At 48.0% G+C, this 26,529-nt stretch overlaps 1 protein-coding gene across 1 annotated transcript in view; it reads right to left on the bottom strand.

The window, feature by feature from the left end:
- The window catches only part of gkap1 (G kinase anchoring protein 1), a gene marked incomplete at its 5' end in the record, with an annotated part of 79,303 nt that overhangs the window by 12,637 nt on the left and 40,137 nt on the right, over positions 1-26,529 (bottom strand). Inside the window, 2 exons of the mRNA XM_038804878.1 lie at positions 11,646-11,723; positions 14,980-15,050. Coding sequence (XP_038660806.1) covers positions 11,646-11,723; positions 14,980-15,050 — 149 coding nt within the window. The remainder of the gene's footprint in view (positions 1-11,645; positions 11,724-14,979; positions 15,051-26,529) is intronic.

The raw sequence follows: 26,529 nt of genomic DNA, 5'->3' as shown, positions 1-26,529 counted from the left end.
CGAGTCCTACAGACCCACCTCTCTGCTCAATGTAGATGCGAAAATACTGGCCAAGGTCCTGGCCAGGCAACTGGAGAACTGCGTACCAGAGATGGTTGCAGAGGACCAGACAAGCTTTGTTAAAGGTAGGCAGCTAACACTGAACATCCGCTGCCTGCTGAATGTGATAATGACCACGTCCGGGGGGAGAACACCAGAGGTGATCATCTCCCTGGATGCAGAAAAGGCCTTCGCCAGAGTTGAATGGAAGTACCTCATAAAGGTACTGGAGCAGTTTGGGCTTGGAGAAGGATTCACATGGATGAAACTTCTGTACAGCCCTCCCATGGCGAGCGTGCGGACTAACACCACCATCTCCAAATACTTCCAGCTGCAGAGGGGCACAAGGCAGGGATGCCTGTTGTCCCTGCTTCTATTCGCCCTGGTAATCGAGCCACTGGCGATCGCCCTCAGGACGGTGAAAATTGGAAGCGATCCAGAGAGCAGAGTCTCACTCTATGTGGATGACCTGCTCCTCTGCATCTTGGACCCCCAAAACAGCACGGAGAGGATCATGATGCACCTGAAAGAATTTGGAGCCTACTCAAACTACAAACTCAACTTGAGCAAAAGGGAATCTTCCCGGTGAACTCGCAAGGGAGAGGGGCAGTGCTGGAGGGAATGCCATTTAAATATGACCAAAAACAAATTCCGCTACCAGGGGATTCAAACTGCCCATGACTGGACACGGATCCACAAATGGAACCTGACAAGTCTGGTGGAGGAAGTAAAGAGGGACCTGCAGAGCTGGTCACATTCCCACTCTCCCTGGCAGGGAGGGCGCAGACGATCAAGATGAACAGACTGCCCAGGTTCTTCTTCCTGTTCAGATCCATATCGATCTACATCCCCAAGGCCATTTTTTTAACACAGTAGACAAAATTATCGTGCCACAGCAGAAAGAGTGAGGGGATGGGTAAAGGAGCCGGAAACAGAATGGGTAAGGATGGAGGAGAACATCCGGGCCCTTACCACAGCAACACTCCCATCCCCACCAGGTAAGCACTCTACAAGCCCAATGCTAATTGCCACACTCCGGACATGGAACAGCTAAGGCAACACTTTGGCCTGACTGAAATGTCCACCATGGCACCCATCTGCAACAATCACAGGTTCACGCCAGCCACAATGGACGCCAGCTTGAAAAGGTGGAGACAGGACAGGGGGGGGGACACTGGCAGTTTAGGACGACAGTCAAGCGACACTATACAAACTGGCACAGACGATAGACTAGCGACACTATACGAGCTGATAGATAAGTTCCAACTGCCCAAAGTGAATGTACTACGGCACATACAAATCAAAAACTTCCTCCGTAAAGAAACAACAACATACCCACGGACGCCAGGACACTCAGTGATAGAGGAGCTGTTGGATGCAGGGGACTTAGGAAGGGGGAACTGCAGGGACCTGTATAGGCGACTGTCAGGGAAGGTATGCTCCCCACTTAATGAGACAAGGGAAAAATAGGAGGAAGAACGGGGACAAAAATAAGGTAGGGACTCTGGAGCGAAGCACTGAACAGGGCAAACTCCACCTCTACGAGTGCAAGGCTAAGCCTACTGCAGCTGAAAGTTGTGCAGAGCATACCTAACCAGAACCTGAATGAGCAGGTTCTTCTCGGAGATAGAGGACAAATGTGAATGGTGCCATTGAGGCCTGGCCAACCACACCCACATGTTCTGGGCGTGACCCAGACTTGTCGAGTTCTGTGTAGCCTTCTTTGAGGCTATATCCAAGGTTACAGGAGTGAGGGTGGAGCCAAGCCCGAAAGTGGCATTCTTCGGGGCATCAGACTAACCAAAAAGATTCTTGGGGAGACGGCTGATGCCCTTGTCTTTGCCTCCCTAATACCCCATTGAAGAATCCTGCTCGGCTGGCAATCAGTAGCACTAACCAAAGCTGCAGACTAGCAATCCAACCCGTCGGAATTTCTCCAACTGGAGAAAATCAAATCTGGATGTCAGAAGAGGACTTCTACAAGACGTAGAGGCCATTCACCAACCTGTCAACCTGTTCTTTTCCAGGACCTATTTGCAGCCAACAGAGCCCCAACGACCTACAGATTGTAAAGGAAAAGGAAGGGGAGGAGAAGGGGAATGGAGGGGGGAGGGGGGGGGGGGGGGGGGAGGGGAGAAACTCCTAAGGGACACAGGGGCACAGCTGCAGGGGACATGTCCAAGGGCAAACAGAGTACCAGAGGGAGCATCAATACGTGCGGAAACACAAGCTAGGGCCAACAATAGGCAGGGCAACTGAGGCAGACCGGCCAAATGGGACCCACAACCACCGAGGAGGGGCAAAACAGCCAAATGTAAATATATACAGTGATCCTCATTTGTTTGTGCTTTGTTTGTTTTCATTTTCCGATGTGTAATTCGCCTTGATGACTTTTCTAAGATATTATATGTGGGTATAACACTTGTAATTCAACATTTGAACTAAAATATGCAACATAAAAAGTGAAAACCAATAAAAACATGAATAAAAAAATGCTGAACATCATGATATTTCGGATTGTACTGATGGGACATTTTGTGCATTATCTTTTATTTAAAAACATTTTATTGAGGCATTTATGGTTTTATAATAACAAAAGACACTAGTACAGATATAAACATAGTTCAATGCGTAACACACCACTCCATCTCCCACAGTTCTCGCCTAAGCTAGACCAACAAAGTCTAACTCCTTCCCCCCCCCCCATATTGAATCTGCTGACGGTTCAATTTTATCCGAAGTCGATAAACGGCCGAACGAACCCTAATGATGAACCTCTCAGGACGAACTTGATTTTTTAAAGCCTGAGAAACCCAGCCATGTCACTAACCCATACTCCTGCTTCCAGGGGCTTCGAGTCCCTCCACGCTAGTAAGATTCATCTCTGGGCTACCAAGGAGGCAAAGGCCAGAACATGAGCCTCTCTCGCCCCGTGGACTCCCGGGACACTCCAAAAAGCGGCGCCTCTGGACTCGGTGCCACCCTCACCTTTAACACCCTGGACATGACATCTACAAATCCCTGCCAGAATCCCCTGAGCTTCGGGCATGCCCAAAACATGTGGACATGATTTGGGAGCCATCGTCCACACCTGTCCCCCACCCCAAAAAACCTGCTCATCCGGGCCACTGTCGTGTGTGCCCGGTGAACCACCTTGAATTGTACCACCTTGAATTGTATCAGGCTGAGCCTGGCACATGATGAGGACGTATTGACTCTGCTCAGGGCATCCTCCCACAGACCCGCCTTTAACTCCTTTCCCAACTCATCGTCCCATTTACGTTTTGTCTCCGCTATCTGGGTTTCCTCCCACTCCACGAGTTCTGATACCTTCCTCTCCCCCACCCCTGTTCTAGAAACTACCTTGACCTGTATCCTCTGTAACGGAAGGAGCGGAAAGGTAAAAACCTGCCTTCGCACAAAATCCCTTACCTGGGGATATCGGAACCCCATTCCCTCCCAGCAATTCAAACTTCACTTTGAATCTGGAGATTCTCCAGACCGGGAAAGCTCCCACCAATAAACAGATCCCCAACCTCTCAATACCCGCTCTCTGCCACCTCTGAAGCCCCCAATCCATAATCCCCGGCACAAACCGATGATGACCACAGATTAGATCCCACACTGATGCTCCCTCTACTCTCATATGCTTTCGCCATTGCCCCCAGACTCTCAGGGCCGCCACTACCACTGGGCTTATGGAGTACCGGGCCAGCAAGAACTGCAGAGGTGCCGTTACCAATGCTCCCAAATTTGTGCCCTTATATGATGCCACCTCAACCTGCTCCCACACCGACCCCTCACCAACTACCCACTTCCTAATCATGACTATATTCGCCACCCAGTAGTAGTTCCTAAAGTTCGGCAGTACCAGCCCTCCCTCCCCTCTGCTCCATTCCAGCTCCGTTCTTTACTCGCGGGGTTTTACCCACCTACGTAAACCCTGTTTACCTGCTTAGAAAAGGTCTTTGGAATAAAAATAGGGAGACACTGAAAAACAAACAAAAATCTAGGGAGAACCGTCATCTTTACAGTCTGTACCCTCCCCTCCAGTGACAATCGGAGCATGTCCCACCTCCGAAAGTCCTCCTTCATTTGTTCCACTAATCGGCCCAGATTTAATTTGTGTCGCTGCTCCCATCTCCTTGCCACCTGAATACCCAAGTAACGAAAACTCCCTGCCACCACTTTAAACGGCAACTCCCCCAGTCTCCTCCCGTGCTCCATCACTTGGATCACACAAACCTCACTTTTATTCATATTCAATTTGTAACCTGAGAACCGGCCAAATTCCCCTAAGATCTGCATAATCTCCCCCATTCCCCCTAACGGGTCAGAAATATATAGGAGTAGGTTGTCTGCATATTGCGAGACCCTGTGTTCCACCCCACCCCGGACTAGCCCTTCCAGTCCTTTGACGCTCTCAGCGCCATCGCCAATGGCTTTATAGCCAAAGCAAACAACAGCGGGGAGAGGGGACATCCTTGCCTCGTTCCTCTGGCTCGGTCTAACATAGTCCGGCTCAACCGGCTCGTCCGCACGCTCGCCATTGGTGCCTGGTACAGCAACCAAACTCAGTCAATGAAGTCCTGCATGAACCCAAACTGTCCCAGGACCTCCCACAAATAATAACATTCCACCCGGTTGAAGGCCTTCTCCGTGTCCATTGCGACCACCACCTCTGCCTCCCTCCCCTCGGAGGACATCATGATCACATTCAGGAAACTTCTAACATTGGCCGTTAACTGCTGTCTCATCTTCCCCGATCACCTCCGGGACACAGTCCTCTACCCTCGAGGCCAGGATTTTGGCCAGCAATTTGGCATCAACATTTAATAGGGAGATTGGTCTCTATGTCCCACATTTGCTTCAGGATCAATAAAATCGAGGCTTGTGACACTGTTGGGGAAAGAACACCCTGCTCCCTTGCCTCATTAAATGCCCTCACCAGCAGCGGGCCCTGCATCCCAGAGAACTTTGTGTAAAATTCCACTGGGTAGCCATCTGGTCCGGGGCCTTGCCCGACTGCATGGCCTCCAATCCCTCTAGTATTTCTTCAATACCGATCAGGGCTCCCAGCCCCTCCACCAACCCTTCCTCCACCTTCAGAAACTTCAACCTTTCCCAGAACTGCCTCATCCCCTCCACCACAGCTGGTGGCTCTGACTCATACAACCGACTGTAACACTCCTTACCCATTCAGCCCCGCTGGATCCAGTACCATGTTTCCTCCTCTGTCCTTCACTCTTCCTATCTCCCTAGCCTGCTCCCTTTTCCTTAGCTGGTGTGCTAGCATCCTACTGGCCTTCTCACCATACTCATATATCGCCCCTCTCGCCTTCCTCAACTGCCTTACCGCCTTCCATGTAGATAATAGCCCAAACTCCATCTGCAGTTTCTGCCGCTCCTTCAACAACCCTGCCTCTGGGGCTTCAGAATATCTTCTATCCACCTGGAGTATCTCCCGAACCAACCTATCCGTCTCTGCCAGTTCCACCTTCTCCCTATGAGCCATATCGGAATTAGCTCCCCCCCCCCTAACCACTGCCTTTAGCGCTTCCCACACCATTGCTGCCGAAACATCCCCCTGTATCATTTATCTCCAAATAATTCTGAATTCCTAGGGGTGCACATCACCAAAAATCTGTCCTGGTCCACTCACGTCGACGCTATCACCAAGAAAGCACAACAGTGCCTATACTTCCTCAGGAAACTAAGGAAATTCGGCATGTCCACATTAACCCGTACCAACTTTTACAGATGCACTATAGAAAGCATCCTATCGGGCTGCATCACAGCATAGTATGGCAACTGCTCGGCCCAGGACCGCAAGGAACTTCAGAGAGTCGTGAATACCGCCCAGTCCATCACACGAACCTGCCTCCCATCCATGGACTCCATCTACAGCTCCCGCTGCCGGGGGAAAGCGGGCAGCATAATCAAGGATCCCTCCCACCCGGCTTACTCACTTTTCCAACTTCTTCCATCGGGCAGGAGATCCAGAAGTCTGAGAACACGCACGAACAGACTCAAAAACAGCTTCTTCCCCACTGTCACCAGACTCCCTAAATTGCCCTCTTATTGACTGACCTCATTAACACTACACCCTGTATGCTTCAACCAATGCCAATGCTTATGTAGTTACATTGTATATCTTGTGTTGCCCTATTATGTATTCTCATGTATTTTCTTGAATTTTGTTTAATTCCCTTTTCTTTCATGTACTGAATGATCTGTTGAGCTGCTTGCAGAAAAATACTTTTCACTGTACCTCGGTACACATGACAATAAACAAATCCAATCCAATCCAATCGCCTCCCCCACCCGTCCGTGCACCTCCTCATCTGCTAACAGTCCTACATCCAGTCTCAATTGCGGGCGCTGACCCTCCCTTGTAAGTCCACCCAGTATGGGGCATGGTCCGACACAACAATCGCCGAATACTCGGCATCCACCACCCCCGCCAGCAAAGCTTTGTTAAAAAAAAATCAATCCGGGATTTCACTTTGTGAAGCTGGGAGAAAAAAGAAAACTCTTTTTTCGGAATGGGGCAGCACGGTAGCATGGTGGTTAGCATAAATGCTTCACAGCTCCAGGGTCCCAGGTTCGGTTCCCGGCTGGGTCACTGTCTGTGCGGAGTCTGCACGTCCTCCCCGTGTGTGCGTGGGTTTCCTCCGGGTGCTCCGGTTTCCTCCCACAGTCCAAAGATGTGCGGGTTAGGTGGATTGGCCATGCTAAATTGCCCGTAGTGTCCTAAAAAGTAAGGTTAGGGGGGAGGGGGTTGTTTGGTTACGGGTATAGGGTGGATACGTGGGTTTGAGTAGGGTGATCATTGCCCGGTACAACATCGAGGGCCGAAGGGCCTGTTCTGTGCTGTACTGTTCTATGTTCTTTCGCTCTTGGCCGCCCAAACCGCCACGGATCTACCCCACCCATCTGTTCCATAAATCTTTCTAACTCGTTCGCCTCGGGGCCACCCTCGGGTGCCCGTCATCAACCTCCCATTTGTTTCCAAGCACCAGTCCCTCCTCTGTCAGCAAAACAGTCCCCCCCACTCCCCCAGCCCCTCCTCCCCCCACTAACAAAACAACAATCTCGACCCCCCCCCCCAAACAAAGTCACCTGCTCGCCCCCCCCCACTGCGCTTCTGTGAGCTAGCCCGCCCAGCTAGCCTGGTAGCCCCCGCCCATTGAGTCAAGCATTCTACCCACCACTGATCTCCCTTCCTCCGCTTGAACATACAGGTGCAAATTACAATCCCCAAAAAACACAAAGAAGAAAATTCCACCCACCATCCCCAATTCCACCCACCATCTGGGGGCTGGTTTAGCACACTGGGCTAAATGGCTGGCTTTTAAAGCAGACCAAGGCAGGCCATAAGTGCGGGTTCAATTCCTGTACCAGCCTCCCCGAACAGGCGCCGGAATGTGGCGACTAAGGGCTTTTCACAGTAACTTCATTGAAGTCTACTTGTGACAATAAGTGATTTTCATTTCATTTTTCATTTCAATTAGAGCAATGTTAACCCACAAACAACACCCAAAACCTGGTACAAAACCAATACATATAAAACCCAAAAAGAAAAGAAAGTAAGCAGCACAAGTACAGAATTACCCATCCCCAAGTTCAATGTCCTCCATCACCTGCCAGTCCCGTCTTTCACAAAGTTCATCGTCTCCTCCGACAATGCGAAATAGAGTTCTTGACCTCCATAGATGACCCACAAACGAGCTGGGTACAGCATGACAAACTTCACCCCATTCCTTTTTTAAAATTTAGATTACGCAATTATTTTTTTCCAATTAAGGGCAATTTAGCATGGCCAATCCACCTACCCTGCCCATCTTTTGGGTTGTGGGGGCGAAACCCACGCAAACACGGGGAGAATGTGCAAACACCACACGGACAGTGACCCAAAGCCGAGATCGAACCTGGAACTTGGTGTCGTGAGGCAACAGGGCTAACCCACTGCGCCACCGTGCAGCCGTACTTCACCCCCTTCCTAAAGGGGGCCGATTTTACTTTGTTGAAGCTCGCCCTTCTCTTAGCCAGTTCCGCAGCCAAGTCCTGGTAAATACGCAGCCTTCCCATTTGCAGCTCCTCGTCTTCCTGGCCCACCTCACGATTATCACCCACGATGACTCCTTCATCCGCGGCTTCCTCATAAGCGCTCTATGCGCCCTGTCCACTGCCAAGGGCTAAGTAAACGCACCTTCTTCCATCAGCTTCTTGAGCACGCGCGCCACGTATGGCCCTGCATCCGATCCCTCAATACACTCCGGGAGACCAACGATCCTCAAGTTCTGCCTGCGCGACCTGTTCTCCAAATCCTCCAACTTCTCTTGCACCTTTTCTGGTGGTCCCTCATCAACCCCATCTCCACCTCCATTGCAGTTAGCTGGTCCTCGTGCTTAGCCACCGCCTCTTCCACCTTCTTGATCGCCTGTCCCTGGGGTTCCAATCTTTGCTCCACCCGGTCAATCCCCGTCTTCATCGGGTCTAGGTACTCTTGCCTTTGCTTGGCAAAGCTCTCCTGGAGGAAGTTCACCAGCTGTTCCGTTGACCACTGGGCCGGCAATCCCAGTCCCTGAGCCTCCGCCATGCTTTCCTGTGCCGCTGACTCCACTCCCTTCTTTGTCCAACAATCTCTTCTTTGCAGACCACTTCTGATCCACGACTCCATAAACTGGTGGGGAATTCTTCTTCTCTTCTTCACCAGCCTCCAATTTTACCATTCAAATCCCCCATACGTCGAGGAAAAAGGTCCCAAAAGTCCACCATGAGCAGGAGCAACCAAATAGGCGACCTCACTCCACGGACGCCACCGGAAGTCCGTTTTGTGCATTATCAATTACACCTCAGAGGGTGTGCAAGATGCTGCCTTTCGGATTATAGGTGCTGTTCAGAACAGAAATATGCATATGAATACCAGAAGTGCTCATCGCCCTGGACGTAGAAAAGGCCTTCAACAGAGTCGAATGGAAGTACCTCCTCGAGGTACTGGAACGTTTTGGGCTAGGAGCAGGATTCACCACCTGGGTGAGACTCCTGTACAATACTCCCAAGGCGAGCGTTCGAACCAACACCACCAGCTCTGAATACTTCCAGTTACAAAGAGGCACAAGGCAAGGATGCTCACTGTCCCCACTCCTGTTTGCATTAGCAATCGGACCCCTGGCGATAGCCCAAGGGGTACGAAAAACTGGAAGGACATCCAAAGAGGAGATAAAGGGCACAGAGTTTCACTCTCTGCGGATGACCTGCTCCTGTACCTCTCAAAGCCACAGGAAGGACTGAAAACAATTCTACACATCCTAAAAGAGTTCGGAACCATCTCAGGTTACAAACTCAACCTGGGCAAGAGTGAGGCATTCCCAGTGAAGCCAAACAGGGGAGGGACAGAGCTGGAGGGACTCCCGTTCAAAATAGCCCCAAACAGATTCCGTTACCTGGGGGTCCAAACAGCCAGGGACTGGACACAGATCCACAAATGGGGGGGCTGGCACTACCAAACCTGCAATATTACCACTGGACAGCAATAGTGGAGAGGGTGAGGGGATGGGTGCACGAGCCCAACTCGGAGTGGGTGCTGATGGAGGAGGCCTTCTGCAAGGGAATGATCCTCTGGGGCCCTGGCCACTGCAGCGCTCCCATCTCCCTCGGTGAAATACACATCGAGCCCAGTGGTAATGGACACACTGAAAACGTGGGACCAGCTAAGACACCATTTCGGGCTGACCGGGATGTCCCCCATCTTTGGTAACCACAGATTCCCACCAGCCATGCTAGACACAACGTTTAGAAATGGAGACCGGACGGGGGAACACTGATAGTTACGGACTTCTACGTAGGACACAGACTAGCTACGCTGATCAAAATGACAGCTGAATGGGAATTGCCGAAAGGACAGGAAATAGGACACTTACAAAATTAACATTTCCTCCGCAAAGAGACAATAGGATACCCAGGGCCCGGAGACTACACTATTGGAGGACCTGATGACCACAGATCGTAAGGAGGGGGCACTCTGTGGGAAAATATGTGGACAGCTACTGGACAGAGCCCAAAGATCACTGGACGGGACCAGACGGAAATGGGAAGACGAACTGGGGACAGAAGTGGGGTGGAGACTCTGGAGTAAGGCACTGAGAGGGCCAACACAACCTCCTCCTGCGCAAGGCTCAGCCTCATGCAGTTCAAAGTGGTGCACAGAGCGCACCTGACCAGAACCCGAATGAGCAGGTTCTTCCCGGAGGTGGAGGGTAAATGCGAACGGTGCCAGAGGGGCCCGGCCAACCACACACACATGTTCTGGGCTTGTCCCAAATTTGCTGGGTTCTGGACATACTTCTCCGAGGGAATATCCAAGGTTGTGGGGGCGAGGGTGAATCCATCCCCGATAGTGGCAATCTTTGGGGTATCAGAGCAGCCAGAGCTATACATGGGGAAGAGGGCCGATGCCCTAGCTTTTGCTTCACTAACCGCATGCCAGAGTATCCTGCTCGGCTGGCTATTAACACAGCTGCAGACTGGCTAGCTGACCTTTTGGAATTTCTCCACCTGGAGAGGATAAAATATGTCATCTGAGGGTCGGAGGAAGGCTTCCTTAGTGCATGGGAGAAACTTGTCGGTCTGTTCCAAAACCTGTTTGAGGCCAGCAACAACCAAAGACAAGGAGCAATGCCAGGAACGCACAATCCAGGGGGGAGGGCAGAGAGTCTGAGATGGGCAAAGAGGGACAACATGGAGGGGAGGTAGGGTGGGCGAACTCATACCCTCACACCCCCCCCTCCCCCAAACTCATCCACCAGAAAAAAAGAAACTCCCGAATTGACCAGGGAGGATAGCAAGGGGGGTGGGCGAGGGGAGACGGTGAGAGGTTAGGGAAATGGGGGGGGGGGGGGAACGCCAAACTAGAAGGCAGCAATCTGTAAATAAAGTTAAGATAAAAGCCTTTTTGCATAACACTGTACAATAAATAAACATGATTGTACATAATGTTGAAAATGTCAATAAAAAGATTTTAAAAAAAAAGAAATATGCACATGAAACTTTGCATAAGGCACCTGCTTTACATGTCTGATTAGCAACCAGATTGTCCCCTGTTTTGGCCTGGAAGCAAGTGGTATAAAAATGGAGAATTGTTCCCCTGATGTCAACAGTACTGACTGAAGACGATTCCTGAAGCTCATCATTCAGAATGCAACAAGAGATCAGTAACCGCCTCCCTGGAGAGGCTTTACCTTTGCACAGAAGTGTTTTTCATAAGCTCTAACAAGGCTTTGGGGAATAATTAATGCAGTGGTCATGATTCTTCTGCTAAGTATTTGTTCTCGCTTTGCTCTTTATCTTCTGCGATACAAGATGGCCATACAACTGTAACATAAGCTATCAGCATGTTTACCTTTCCCAGAGACAGAATAACTATGAGAACTATCAGATGAGAAGCAGAAAGTCCATAATTCATTGCATCCAAAGAATTAGGAGGCATTAACAATATAAAGTAGAGGCTTGTTAAGCAATAGGAGAGAAAGCACAATGTTATTCAAACAGTTGTTACCTATCCGCAATGTTAAAAAGACAGATCACTTTGGTAAGCATTTTACCTGAAATTTTGTTAGCTCTGCCTGTAGTAGCTTGACCTTGGATTTTTCTTGTTCCAGAGCTGCATGCAGACCAGTAACCTAGGCAAAGAGAATAAACAAACATATGACGTCACAATGTTATCAGTACGTAAGTGGCATAAGCTCATCCATTGGGATATCTGAACAATCAGCACTTTTCGACTGCTGAGCCAACATTATTGATTTGTATTAGAATATAGAATTCCTGCAGTACAGAAGGAGGCATTTCAGCTCATTGAGTCTGCACCGATCCTCCGCATCCTATCTCTATAACTCCACGTAACCTGCACGCCGTTGGACTTTAAAGAACAATTTAGCATGGGCAATCCATCTAACCTGCACATATTTGAACTGCGGGAGGAAACCAAAGCACCCGGAGGAAACCCACACAGACTTGGGGAGAACTTGCAAACTCCACACAGACAGTGACCCAGCCGGGAATAGAACCCAAGTCCCTGGCATTGTGAGGCTAACCACTGTGCCACCATGCGGCCCGTGCACATTTTTTCTTCTCACTCCAAAGTTCTGTAGTTGCTTTCTTTACGTTTTATTGGCATTTTCCACCCTCAAGTGGCCATTAAATAACCTCATTTTTGTCAGGAATGCGCATCCTTTTTCCTTCCTTTCCATGTTACAAAATTCCATGAACCCTTTGTTACACATTATTTATTATTTTTGTTTAATGTTGGTAAAACAGGGCAGCACGGTAGCACAGTTGCTTCACAGCTCCAGGGTCCCAGGTTCGATTCCCGGCATGGATCACTGTCTGTGTGGAGTCTGCATGTTTTCCCCGTACCTGCGTGGGTTTCCTCCGGGTGCTCTGGTTTCCTCAAATAGTCCAAAGATGTGCAGGTTAGGTGGATTGGCCATGCTAAATTGCCCTTAGTGTCAAAAAAATTAGGTGGGGTTGCTGGGTTACGGGGATAGGGTGGAATGTGGGCTCGGGTAGGATGCTCTTTCCAAGGGCCAGTGCAGATTCGATGGGCCGAATGGCCTCCTTCTGCACTGTAAATTCTATGATTCTATGTAAAACTTGTTGGTGTTCAGCAACAAATCTATCAAAAAGTGGGTTGACTTAAACGAACACAGGTGTATTTCACATTCATTGTTCACTGGGGATCGCTTGTGCTGTTAGCATTCTGTTAGAGGTGGGTAGACTGTCACTGGAGCTGATAAGAGTTACAAAGTCGATAACATTAACAATTGTACCAACTCGCACTTCCCTTCTTTCCCATTATCGATGCCCGAAGCGGAATGCACCAGCTGAGATTGGATGCGGTCTCTCTGGTATCATGATACTGGACTGAAAAGGGCGGCACAGTGGTTAGCACTGCTGTCAGACACGCCGCTGTGAGAGAATCATGGGTTTGAGCCGGGGGGGGGGAATGGATTGTTTATACAGGAGGTGGAGGGAAATGGGGCTGGTGAAGTGAGGGATCTGTATTTGAAGGAAGGGTTCACTCCAGTTTGGAGGAGCTATGGGAGAGGGTAGAGCTGACAAGGGGGAGTGAATTCAGGTATCTGCAGGTTAGGGACTTTGCGCGCAAGGTCTGGAGGGGGTTCCCTAGGTTGCCGGGATGCACCCTGCTGGAGTGACTGCTGCTTCCGGGTGTGGAAGAGGAGGGAAGAATTGGGGATATATACAAGTGGCTGGGGGAGCAAGGAGGCGAGCGGGTGGTGAAGATCAAGGAGAAATGGGAAGCAGAGTTGGGAGGGGTGATTAATTGGGGATTACGGAATGAGACACTGCATACGTTAAATGGGGCCTCCTCTTGTACAAGGATGAGCCTGATACAGTTAAAGGGTGCATATGACTCGGGTTGTGAAAAATTGGGAAGATTCTGGGCAGGAGTGTTCGCCGTCTTAACCAACATAATGGAGGAGGAGGTGGACCCGGACCCGTTGTTGGTGATATTTGGGGTTTCATGGAGAGGAGGAAAGCCAATGTTGTGGCCTTCGCCTCTCCGATTGCACGGTGGAGAATTTTGCTGGAGTAGCGGCTGGCATCGCCACCGGGGGCAGCGGCTTGGTTGGGTGACCTGTACGACTTCCTGCAATTAGTGAAGGTAAAGTATGAGTTAAGGGGCTCTTCAGGAGGGTTTGAGGAAAGGTGGGGGATGTTTGTGACCGTGTTTGAGGAGATGTTCATCGTGGGACAGGGAGAAAATTGGGAAAAATCTGTACAGACTGTATAGTTGATTGTTGAGAAGTATGTTTCCCGGGGCTTTTATTTGCTGTAACCTGGTTTGATACACATTTGTAATAAAGTAGACTTTTAAAAAAAAAATCACTGCTGCCTGACGGCGCTGAGGACCCGGGTTCGATCCCAGCCCCGAGTCACTGTCCATGTAGAGTTTGCACATTTTCCCCATGCCTGTGTGGGTCTCAGCCCCAAACCCCAAAGATGTGCCTGGTAGGTGGATTGGCCATGCTAAATTGGCCCTTAATTGGAAAAGAATTGTGTACTCTAAATTTTTAAACAAAAGAATGATACTGGACTAATGACCATGAGCTCCCAAGTGGCAAGTGGAATTTCTGGTTCCTCACATCCTCTGCAGGTCAATGACAAAGTGATACTGTGTTGGTGTCAACCTGTGATTTGGGGCTGGAATTCTGCGTCCTGCATAGTGCAACTTTTGGAGATTGGCTGGGTGAAGAGAGGGAGCCACTGGCAGACCCCTTAAAATCTCACTGCAAACCCCAGGTTGAGAACCCCTGATCTGTTTGTCTTAAGAGGCATCAAAAATTAAATCTGATTTTATTCTTACAGGCATCCACATGCAGACACTTCTGAGGATGATAAATGGTGAGTTTCCACTACTTACTGTAGGTCAGAGGCCAAATGTAGTTCTCTATACATCAGCGAGTGTATTCCTTATTCAAATAAAACCTCCCACTCCAACATCATGTTTTTAATCTCAACCAAAAGAGATGAAGTGATACAATAGAGCAACATGTAGTTAACTCAGGCTACTTCTCTATATTTCCTTGTGTTAAGCAGATCACTTGTGTGCGATTATTAAAACTTGGTTAACACTACAGAGATATAGGGCAGCACGGTGGCATAGTGAGTACCACTGCTGCCTCACGGCGCCGAGGTCCCAGATTCGATCCCGGCTCTGGGTCACTGTCTGTGTGGTGTTTGCACATTCTCCTCATGTTTGCGTGTGTTTCATCCCCAGAACCCAAAGATGTGCAGGGTAGGTGGATTGCCCATGCTAAGTTGCCCGCGAATTGGAAAAAAATGAATTGGGTACTCTAAATGTAAAAATAAAACACTAAGATACGTTCAACAATTTGTAATTGCCGCTATTACCTGTGAAGTTAGTTCATCCTTGATGGTTAAGAGTTCATCAACTTGTAAAAGTATGTCTGCTTTATCTTTCACTGAAAATATAAATAAAAACATATATAACACACATGACAGTGCAGCAAAATCAAAAAGTTCGAATAGCAAGAATTGACATTTAGGAAGCATCCCTAGAGGCACTCTGACATTATCATGCTAATTCTCACAGATATTACATGGCACATATGCAACAGGAATAAATTATATCTATCTCACCCACTGAGAACTTGTGGTCAGATCAGCTGCCTAATAGGCATGCTGCACATTTACTTTCCACTGAGGAAAAAACAATCAGGATTGGATCTGATCAATCCAGTTTCCCAATGTGTAACTTAGGTTAAAATTTCCCCCTACCTGCTAACATAATGCACAAGTATATGTTGCAATTAATGTTGCATGGGAAAACAAGAAACATAAGTACTTGAATGTGTAGCTTACACAAACATATTTTGAGTTGAGGACTGAAAGTGACACCTCAAAAAGGAAAAAGTATGCAAAAAAAGTACTCCACCAAGCCTCCATGAAAAGGATCCCACACTGGACTGTACAAAATGAAACAACAGTTCACAAGAGGTCAAGAAAAAGAAAATAAATGCTTAAAGAAAGCAAGCACAAATCAAAATACTGGCAAAGCACAAAAAAAAATCAATGCAATGAGGACAAAATTTTTAAACAAAATGGAAAAATTGGGGAAAGAGTAAGTGTCGGGGAGAAATGAAACAGACAATTATGTTGGTTTGTTCTACTTGACAAAATCTTCAAACAACGTTCCTTTAACTACACACTGTGTCAAATCTGATCTTCCTGAATACAATAGATTATATTGCACAGGCAATTCCTAAGCTCTAACCAACTCTGCCATGCCAGTTTTGCCTTTGAACTACTAAAACAAATATTTAAAATTAAGGGCAATACTGACTACTTTAAAATGGGGGCTGATTGATGTGTTACACAAGGGAGATATTAAGAAATTGGGTTTAGAAATGATGCCCCAATGTAGCAGGCAATTGGTTAAACAGACTTGGGGGGGGGGGGGGGGGGGGGGGGGGGGGTTGAAAAACCTGCTAACACAGAGTCAGATGGATACACCCACACCTGGCACGAGTTACATTATCCCATTCAGACTTAAACTTGTTATTGGGAAGACACAGGATGGCCCGGTTCAGCAAGGGCGAGTCACTTGAGATCCATTGTCCTTCGGGACATTTATGTCTGACTAGCTATTAGCCCATTACAGAGTTTGATGGCCTCTTTGTCTGCCAATGGGAGGCTAGTTGCATGTCAGTAGCATGGCTCTGTTCTTTTGTGAGAACTGGGTGGAACTAAGAGAGAGAGAGAGAGAGAGAGAGAGAGAGAGAGAGAGAGAGAGAGAGAGAGAGAGAGAGAGAGAGAGAGAGAGAGAGAGAGAGAGAGAGAGAAAGACCTGTTTGGAACAGGTCCAGGGCGAAGGATTAAAAAAGTCACCCAGAGCCTCTATATGGCTGGGGGACATTATGGAATTTTATATCTTGAGAAAGTTAAGTACACCGTGAGGGGGACAATTGAGGGGTTCTACCAAGGATGGCAATTTATTCTGTAGCTGCTCACCATTAGTTGTTAGGTGTGTGTGTGGGGGGGTGGTCTCTCTGTTGGGGGCTCTGTCACATGGAGGGTAGGGAGGTTTAGTTTATTGTTTTGTGTTATTATTTATGTATAAAATTTGAAAAATGTGAATAAAAATATGAAAGAAGCTGCTCCAAATACAGGCTTTTGAAAAGGGTTCTGAAGGATTTTGACTTACAGCAGAGAATTGCTTCGTAAATACAAGTATCATCTTTGCCTGGCAGTGTAGGTGGAATGGGAGTTGTATGTATTTATTTGCTGTACTGTTTAATGGGAACTTGTATGTTAAGGTCAAGAACCTACATGTAATTTGTTAGTGTTAGGATCGAAGTTTAAAAGTTGTTCTCTTTTCCTTTAATAAAAGTTTGTTTATAAAATAACCAAGCTCCATTTCTTAAATTATTGCTCTTTCCGCACCGTTTTAAAACTTTAAAAACGTTATGGCTCTGGTTCAGCCTCTTAGCTACTGTTGAGAGCTGACCAGGGGTCTGTAACAGTGACCTCATGCCCTGGTCTAATTATTCCAACCCCCTATCCCCGCTTCACCTGAAGACTGCACTCGATCTTGTCCATGGCTTGGGAGAACAACTCGTGTATAGTAACTTGTCAGATAAGATTAGAAGTGGTGACGACCTTTCGGCATAAGGGAAAAATAATAAAGTTAAATAGGTGAATAAAAAAAGGAGACTGGCGAATTAAGGTGATGGTGTCCAGTGATCCAGACTAGACCTTGATGAAGATATTAAACAACTCCTTGGTGTTTCTTTAAAGTTTGTTATAATTGTATGATCTTTAAGCTTTAGAATGCATTTTGCCATACACATTTACATTATTTGCCTTCGACAAACTGAATATATTTAGCTGTCCATCTCAAGTTATCAATTCATTTCAAACTCACTTAATGAATTGAAAACAAGCTGATGGGAGTCACACGGAACTGAATAGCTCAATGATGAGCTTATGATTGCTCTACACTTAATATCAGTGACCTGAATCGCAATTGTGATTAGACACAAAGTACGTTGCAGACTCAAATTAACACAAGAATCAATAAAGTATCTCACCTGATTTGAGAATTATTTTTTTAAAACTTAATTCCATTGACCAGCAAACAAGAATGCGGAGTTTTATTTTCATAAATTAAAGCACCCAATCATTTTTTTTCCCAATTAAGGGGCAATTTAGCATGGCAAATTCATATTTTTTACTGTTTTAATAAAAGGATATGGCCAATTCACCTACCCTGCACATCTTTGTGTTGTGGAGGTGAGACCCAAGCAGATACGGGGAGAATGTACATACTCCACGCGGACAGTGACCCGAGGCCGGAATCGAACCTGGGTCCTCGGCGTTGTGATGCAGCAGTGCAAGAATGCTCAGTTAATTTTCAACTTGAAATAAACTTGCACTGTATTGGAGCAATGTATGGTGGGGGTAAATCAATTTTTAAATACACCAAATGATAACCAAAATAACGCGAAGGTTTTATTGCATTTCGCAAATAATTTGATCCATTACTTGCACTGGTGAATGGAGAATATTCAAGTCGAGACCATGGTTAGAGTTCATAACTTTCCAAGCAGTTCTCAGATTTCATTATTAATCTGTAATCTGAATTCTTGTACTGCTTTTGACTTTTCAACCATTTCTCAGAGATTGCGGGTGGAGGGCGGCAGGGAGCAGGGCAATGGGACAGAATAGAACTCCGCTTTGCAGTAATTTTGAAATGGTTATGATGGATCAGCTTTTATTGTTAAAAGACCAGTGAAATGCTAATGCCAATCTCCATTGTTTATGTGCAAACGGCACAGCAACTTCAGTAAGAGGCAAATTCAGTTTTTAAAATTTTTTTGAGTACCCAATTCATTATTTCCAATTAAGGGACAATTTAGCGTGGCCAATCCACCTACCCTGCACATCTTTGGGTTGTGGGGGCGAAACCCACGTATACACGGGGAGAATGTGAAAACTCCACATGGACAGTGACCCAGAGCCGGGATCGAACCTGGGACCTCGGCGCCGTGAGACAGCAGTGCTAACCACTGTGCCGTGCTGACCTGGCAAATGCAGTTAATGACAAATATGCAAACATTATTGTCCAAGTTGCGCCACATTCCGATAGTAACTTTCCAAACTCATCTCACTGTCTGCCACATCACTGCAATGCATTGAATAGTGTGCAGTTTCTGTATTGCCACAGTAAATTTTAACCGAGCTCACCACAGAAAGTAGTCTTGTCATCAGTTTAGAATCCATATTATCCCTATAGTGCAGAAGGAGGCCATTCGGCCCATCAAGTCTGCACCAACCCTCTGAAGGTGCACCCTACATAGGCCCATTCCCCCACCCCACCTCTGTAACCCCACCTAATCTGCACATCTTTGGACTGTGGGAGGAAACCAGAGAATTCTGAGGAAACCCTTGCAGACAAGGGGAGAATGTGCAAATTCCACATAGACAGTCAGCTAAGGCCAGAATTGAATCCAGATCCTGGGCGTTGAGAGGCAGCAGCGTTAACCACTGTGTCACCACGCTGCCAGTCTATGGGCTGATTTTCCTATCCTGACATTAGACATGTGTAAATGAGGCATATAGGTTCTCCATGTAGAGGATCCACCCCTTATTTCCTGGCTATTTTGATTGGTATGGGGAAGGGGACTGATTGTGAGCTCACCACAGCAGCTACGTGGGTTGGCTGTATTGCAGGTTTGGCATTTTTCAGCACCCCAACTCCCCTCCGGAATAGTTGTGATGAGTTGGGCCCGTTTTGCTAGGCAACTTTGTTTATGACTGCTCAGATGAGTCGTAAACTCTGGTTTGGGGTCAGCAACTTTTGACAGGCAAGTTCAAGATGCTTTGAAAACTTCATGTCATAATACTCTTGAGTTTTTTAAATATAAATTTAGAGCAATCAATTATTTTTTTCCCAATTAAAGGGCAATTTAACATGGTCAATCCACCCAACCTGCACATCTTTGGGTTGTGGGGGTGAATGTGCAAATTCCACACAGTGACCCAGAGCCAGGATTGAACCAGAGTCCTCAGATCAATAGGCAGCAGTGCTAACTACTGTGCCACCATGCTGCCCATAATGCTCTCTAAGTTAAATATGCTTTTAATGCAATAATTAATGATGGGTCTTAGTTCTTTTACGGTAAGTGATCGTGAAAGTGGAAAAGCGTTCAGATGCATTAGAGTACAGTATGAATTGATAAAGAGGCTTCCTGCATTGAACAGTATTCATATCCAGATTTGACTTGTCGTCTGTCCCAGGATTTAATCTATTAATTGAATGACAGCTCAGACATGGGCAGCACGGTAGCACAGTGGTTAGCATTGTTGCTTCACAGTGCCAGGGACCTGGGTTTGATTCCTGGCTTGGGTCACTGTCTGTGTGGAGTTTGTACATTCTCCCAGTGTCTGCGTGGGTTTCCTCCGTGCGCCCCGGTTTCTTCCCATAAGTCCCCAAAGACATGCTGTTAGGTGAATTGGACATTGTAAATTCTCCCTCATTGTACCCGAACTGGCGCGGGAGTGTGGTGACTGGGCGATGTTCACAGTAGTTTCATTGCAGTGTTAATGTAAGTCTACTTGTACAGTAATAAAGATTGTTATTATTACAATTGCTCTCCTGTTTTTAAGTTTGAATAAATGGCCAAGATCTTCCACTGATTCCAACTGTTCTGATGTATTAAAATCTGATGGTATTTTTTTTACTGCTGTGCAATTAAATCCTATCATGAATGCTTGGCTGAGTTCCATATCCCACTAATGGATTCAACTCAGCAGGGGTTATGGAGATACAAAAGTCTGAGAGCACACACTAACAGGTTGAAAAACAGCTTCTTCCCCGCTGTTACCAGACTCCTGAATGATCCTCTTATGGACTGAATCTCTTCACACATCTTCTCTACTGAGTAGTACTACACTCCTGTGTGCGTCACCCAATGCCTGCGTCTATGTATTTACATGTGTATTTATGTGTGTCCCATGTTTTTTCATGTATGGAACGATCTGTCTGGACTGTAACCAGAACAATACTTTTCACTGTACCTCGGTACAAGTGACAATGAATCAAATCAAATCAAATGACACAGATGACAAGAGGATTGTGTTTATTGATCTTGGCAATTTTATGACCACTTAAGAGGGTTGTATTTGTTCAAGTGGGACAGTGATGTGCTGAGCTGACGCACATCAGGTGGCTTTCCTCCAGAACATAGCCAAATAGGCACTTTTAGTTGAAATTAACCCGAGGATTCTGTCATAACTCACCCACAATTGGGAAAGGACAGAATCAGCATGCCAGGAAACGGGAGCACCAGAGGCCGCAGAGATGACTGAAACGGAGGCAAAGGCTATGAGGAGCGGGTGGATGAGTTTGTGGACCTACGAAGCAAGGGGTCCCCGGCCACCCGAACAACAGCCTCCCCTGCAAAACCTGGAGATGGATGGAAGACGTTCCTGATGAAGGAACTGACGGTGAGGAGGGAGGCAATAAAAGTGGAAATTGAGGTGGATGGCAATGTGGCAGTGACAGTGAGGTTGGTCGCCATGCAGGCAGCAATCGATGGACTGGGGAAGGAGCTAGAAGCTCAGGGGAAGACGATCCTCAGCTGGAAAAGGTGTTGACGGACCAGAGCGATAGGATTTTCACTCCGGAGGCCGAGGTCAAAAGGTTGGTGGTGACCCAGGGGAGGTTGAAGGGAAAAGTTGAACACCAGGAGAATAGGTCCTGACACCAGAATATCCTGATCGTGGGTCTGCCAGAGGGAATCAAGGACAGGAACCCGATGGGCAGTCTAGTCAGGAGAGACAGCTTCCCGAATCCGCTGGATATTGACAGGGCACACAGATCGCTCCGACCGAAGCCCAAAGCTTCAGGAAACAACCAAGGGCAATAATCGTAAAACTGCATCGTTATAGATTGAGAGGGGATCTTGTGATGGGCATGGCAGACGAAGGCGAGCATCTGGGAAGGACATGGAACTCGTGTCCACCAGGACACTAGGACAGACTCGGCAAAGCGCAGGGCCGAGTTCACCCAGGCGTAAGCATCCCTATCCAGGAGCAGAGTGAGATTTGGAATGCTGTTCCCAGCCAGGCTCTGGGCCATGTCCAAAATAAGGACCATTATTTCAACACCCCGGCAGAGGCGGACGAGTTTGCTCAGACGAACGGCCTAGACAAGGGGCAGGCAAGGCAACGCTGAGGTTGAAGCAGAAGAGGAAAGAGGGGAGAAACTATGATGGATGCACACTATGTTTGCGTGGGTCTGTACTGCCTCGCTTTGATCCGATAGATCAGACCACAGGAAGGGCAAGGGCAGTGGAACCCAATAGAAGATGAGGCAAAGACAGAGGAAGCAGATATTTAGCGGGCATGGGAAATGGGTAAGATCAGCCCCGGGGGTGCGGGGGCAGGGCACTACACCAGCAGGAAAAGCTAGTGTTGGAAGTGTGACAGCAATGGGGGGGGGGGGGGGGGGGGGCGCACCTCCCAGCAGGGAGGGAGTAGTGTCTTGGGGGCGGGGGAGAACCATGGTGGCAGGGATAGGAAATGTTAGGGGGAGTTGGGATGTTTGGGGGGGGGGGGGGGGGGGGGTAGCAGGGATGAGAAAGGGGGGGGGGGAAAGAACACAAGGGGAATTCAAGGAAAGGGATGGGTCTCAGATTGTCTTCAACAGGTAAGATGCAGGTTTAAGGTACAAGATGGTGCCACATGCAGTCACCTTGGAGGGTCCCTAAATAAAGGGAAGTAGGGAAATCCGGGAGTGTCGGGGTTTACCTATATGGCATACAGACAGTTGGCAGCCACATTAGGTGCTGCCTGGACAAAGGTAAACCCTGGAGTGTAGTGGCATGCCACCAGGTAAGTATGGTTGATTCCGCAGGAAGGGGAGGGACAGAAACTCCCCACCAGGATAGTCACCAAAAATGTTAGGGGATTTAATGGCCCAGTGAAAAGATTTACAGTCTTCGCCCCTTTGAGAAGTTTGAAAGCAGACATAGTCGTCTTTCAAGAAATGCATCGGAGGGAGAAGGACCGACTGCGGGTAAGGAAGGGCTGGGTGGGACAGACGTCCATTCATGATAGAGGACGAGAGTTGGGGGAGTAGCCATATGAATAGTAAGAGGACATGTTTATGGCGAGAAGGATGGTTACGGACCCAGGGGGACGGTCAGCGGTGTCTTAGACAGGGCACCGTAGTTCTGGTACACGTGTACGCGTCCAACTGGGACGTCGCAGGTTTTATAAAGACGACCATGGTGGAAATCCCAGACTTTAACTCTGTACAGGACCCATTGACAGACTGATCAAACCCCAGAACGGGGAAGACGACAGGCATGGCTAGGGAACTGCGAGCATTCGAGCAGATCGGGGCAGTGGACCCATGGCAGTTCCTACACCCTGGTCAGGACTTCTCGTTATTTCCACCTGTGGACAAGATATACCTGTATCAACTTCTTTGCAGTGGGACAATCGGTGTTGCCATAGTAAGAGCAGAAACTCCACGACTGTAATCTCCAACCACACTCCACAATACATGGATGTGAGGTTGGAGATGGGCCGTGCTCAACACCCCGCATGGAGGTTGGACAGGAACCACTTGGTTAACAATGTCTTCTGCCAGAAATTATCACAGGCCATTAGCGAATACATCACTAACCACCAGAATGGGGAGGTCTCACCTTCCAAGTTCTGGGAGGCACTGAAGGTGATAATTAGGGGAGAGATTATAGCCTACAAGGCTCGTAGAGATAGAGAAGAGCAACAACTAATCGATTCCATCCTGGAGGTTGACAGAAAATACTCCAAATCGCTGACCGTAGAGCTTCTGGCAAAGAAGAAAAACTACAAATGGACTTTAACCGGCTATCCACCAGGAAGGCAGTGCACTAATGCCGCCAAATAGGGGGGGGCCTTTTATGACCATGGAGAGAAGGCTGCTGAGCCAACGAGGGAGATAGCCCAGGTAAAGATAGCAGAGGCGGACTGGTGGCCGAACCAAAAAAGGTCAACTAAGCATTTGAGGCCTTCTACCTAGGACTGTACTCCTCTCAGCCCTCTGACGGAGACTCGGGATGTAACGGTTCCTCGATTGACTAAACATGCCAATCGTGGGGGACGATAGGCGAAGGAAGCTGGAAGCACCAATAGGACTAGGAGAGTTCATGGAGAGCATCAACTCCTGCAGGCAGGGAAGGCAGTTCCCAGCAAACTTCGCTAAAAAATTTGCATCAGCTCTGACCCCACACCTACAGGAGATATTTGCAGACTTGCTAGCGCACCCTACGCTAACGCAAGCCACCATATCGCTGATACCCAAGAAAGACAAAGAACCAACGGAATGCGGATCATATAGACCCATTTCAGTGCTCAACGTAGATGTGAAAATACTCACAAATGTCCTGGCCAAGAAACTGTGTACCAGAAGTTGCCTCTGAGGAGCAGGCGGACTTTGTCAAGGGTAGACAGCTAACTGCGAACATCAGACGGCCGAAGAATGTGATACTAACCCCATCTGGGAAGAGAACACCAGAGGTAATCACCTCCCTGGACGCAGAAAAGGCCTGCGACAGAGTCGAATGGAAATACCTCACTGAGGTACTGGAGCAGTTTGGGCTAGGGACGAGTTCACCACGTGGGTGAAACTCTTGTATAACGCCCCCAAGGTGAGCATTTGGACCAACACCATCAGCTTGGAATACTTCCAGTTGCATAGAGGCACCAGGCAGGGATGCCTGCTGTCTCCATTCCTGTTCGCCCTAGCAATCGCTCTGTCAGACGCAAAAGGCTGGAAAGGCCTGGCCCTTCCGAACCTGCAATGCTACCACTGGGCAGCCACAGCCGAAAGAGTGGGTGGATGGATATGGGAGCAAGGAATGGGTGAAAATGGAGTCCTCCTCCTGTGCAGGAAAGACTCTCCAAGCCCTAGACACGACAGCACTCCATCCCCCCACAAAGTACACGTCCAGCCCAATGGTGGCAACTACGTTAAAAACTTGGAACCAGATGAGACAGCACTTTGTCTTAACCGAGGTATCCACCATGGTCCCCATCTGTGGCCAGGGTATACGCCACTTTTAAGAAGTGGAGACAGGACGGGGGGATACCGGCGATTAGGGACTTCTACATGGGGACAGACTTGCAACCCTGGACGAGCTGATGGAAAGACTGGAGCTACTTAACGGACAGGAACTCCAACATTTACAAATCAAAAACTTTCTCCGCAAGGAGACAACGGGGTACCCTCAGGCCCCGAGTGGCATAATGCTGGAGGAACTGCTGGAGGTGGTGGAGAAGAGAAACTGTGGGGAGATTTACGGATGACTGTTAGAAAGGGCGAGGATGTCACTAGACGGAGCAAGACAGAAATGGGAGGACGATCTAAGGACGGAGGTAGGGTGAGGACTTTGGATTAAGAATTGAGCAGGGCCAATTACACCTCCTCCTGCGTAAGGCTAAGCCTCATGCAGTTCAAAGTGGTGCATAGAGTGCACCTAAACAGAACCTGAATGAACAGGCTCTTCATGGAGGTGGAGGACAACTGTGAACGGTGCCAAGTAGTCCCCACCAACCACACCCACATGTTCTGGGCCTGCTCCAGACTTGTCAGTTCTGGACAGCCTTCTTCGGGGGGTGAGGGTGGAGCTGTGCCAGAGAGTGGCAGTCTTCGGGGTTTCGGGCCAGCCAGAACTTCATATGGGGAAAGAGTGCCAACTCCCTTGCTTTTGCTTTCGTAACCGCACACTGGAGAATCCCCCTTGTCTGGCAATCAGCAGCACCACTCACAGCTGAAGATTGGCTAGCAGACCTGTCGGAATTTCTCCATCTGGAGAAGATCAAATATACCAAGCTTGGGGGCTATTCATCAGCCTGTTCCAAGACCTGTTCGAGGCCAGCAGTGGATAGGAAGGGGGCAGGGAGAGATTGGACCAAGCAGAGCAGATAGGAATAAGGAGTGTAGGGGGGCAGCAAGGAAGGAACTCAGAGAAACATCAGGAGGGGACATGAAAAGACCAAGGAAGGGGCCGGACCTCCCCCCCCCCTCTCAAACAAAGCTATAGGGGCAACAGTAACAGATCCAAAATGAAAAAGGACGAACAGCATGTACGACAGAATATGTGCCCCAAGATGGAGACCGACCAACAAAAAAGGGGGAGCGATGGAAGCGGAACATGAAAATTGTACATACGATCCTGTATAGTGTAGAGATGTAAAACCTCAATAAACTTTTAAAACAAGAACGGGGGGGGGGGGGGGGTAGGGTCTCGAGGGTAATTTCAGATGCTTGGCTTTGTATATTGTATCTGGTCTACACAGACCTGTTTATTTTGTATTGTATAAAATGAAAAATCTGATTAAAAACATTTTTTAAAAATGTTGTTGAAGAAGCTTTTGAATGCGTTTATTTTGGAGCTTCATGAGCATTTCAAAGATGTCCCAATATTAGAGAGCTCGAGAGTTCTGTACATCATGGACAGTGCAGAAATGGGCATGGGCGGTGAAGGGCCAGCAGAGAACGGGTTAGAAAGTCTCACACTCATCTACAAAGCTGGGTATGTCCCACATATAGGAGCTGGGTCTCCAAGCTGCGTTGTGAGGCCACAGTTGCTGATTTAGTGTTCCCCCTGCTGGTCACAATCCTTCAATTCTATTAGTTAAAGACTGAATTTTGGTTGCTTATTCATTCAGACGCAGTGTTTCCCATACCATGTCGCTATCATTTCAGCAACTTACCCAGTAAAAATCTAATTAACAGATACCTTGGTGTGGCAAAATCACACCCAATATGACAAAAATTGAAATTACTCAATATCAACACTGAACCTTTAGAATGGAAAACAACCTGCATCGCACAGTCATTGGAGGTACTAGAATACAAACCCACAGTGTGCCAAATGACTGCAG

The sequence above is a fragment of the Scyliorhinus canicula genome, chromosome 8, assembly GCF_902713615.1.
Source record: "Scyliorhinus canicula chromosome 8, sScyCan1.1, whole genome shotgun sequence".
Classification (NCBI taxonomy): Eukaryota; Metazoa; Chordata; class Chondrichthyes; order Carcharhiniformes; family Scyliorhinidae; genus Scyliorhinus; species Scyliorhinus canicula.
The sequence above is the reverse complement of the archived record's forward strand: the minus strand, read 5'-3'. Positions and strand labels throughout refer to the sequence as shown.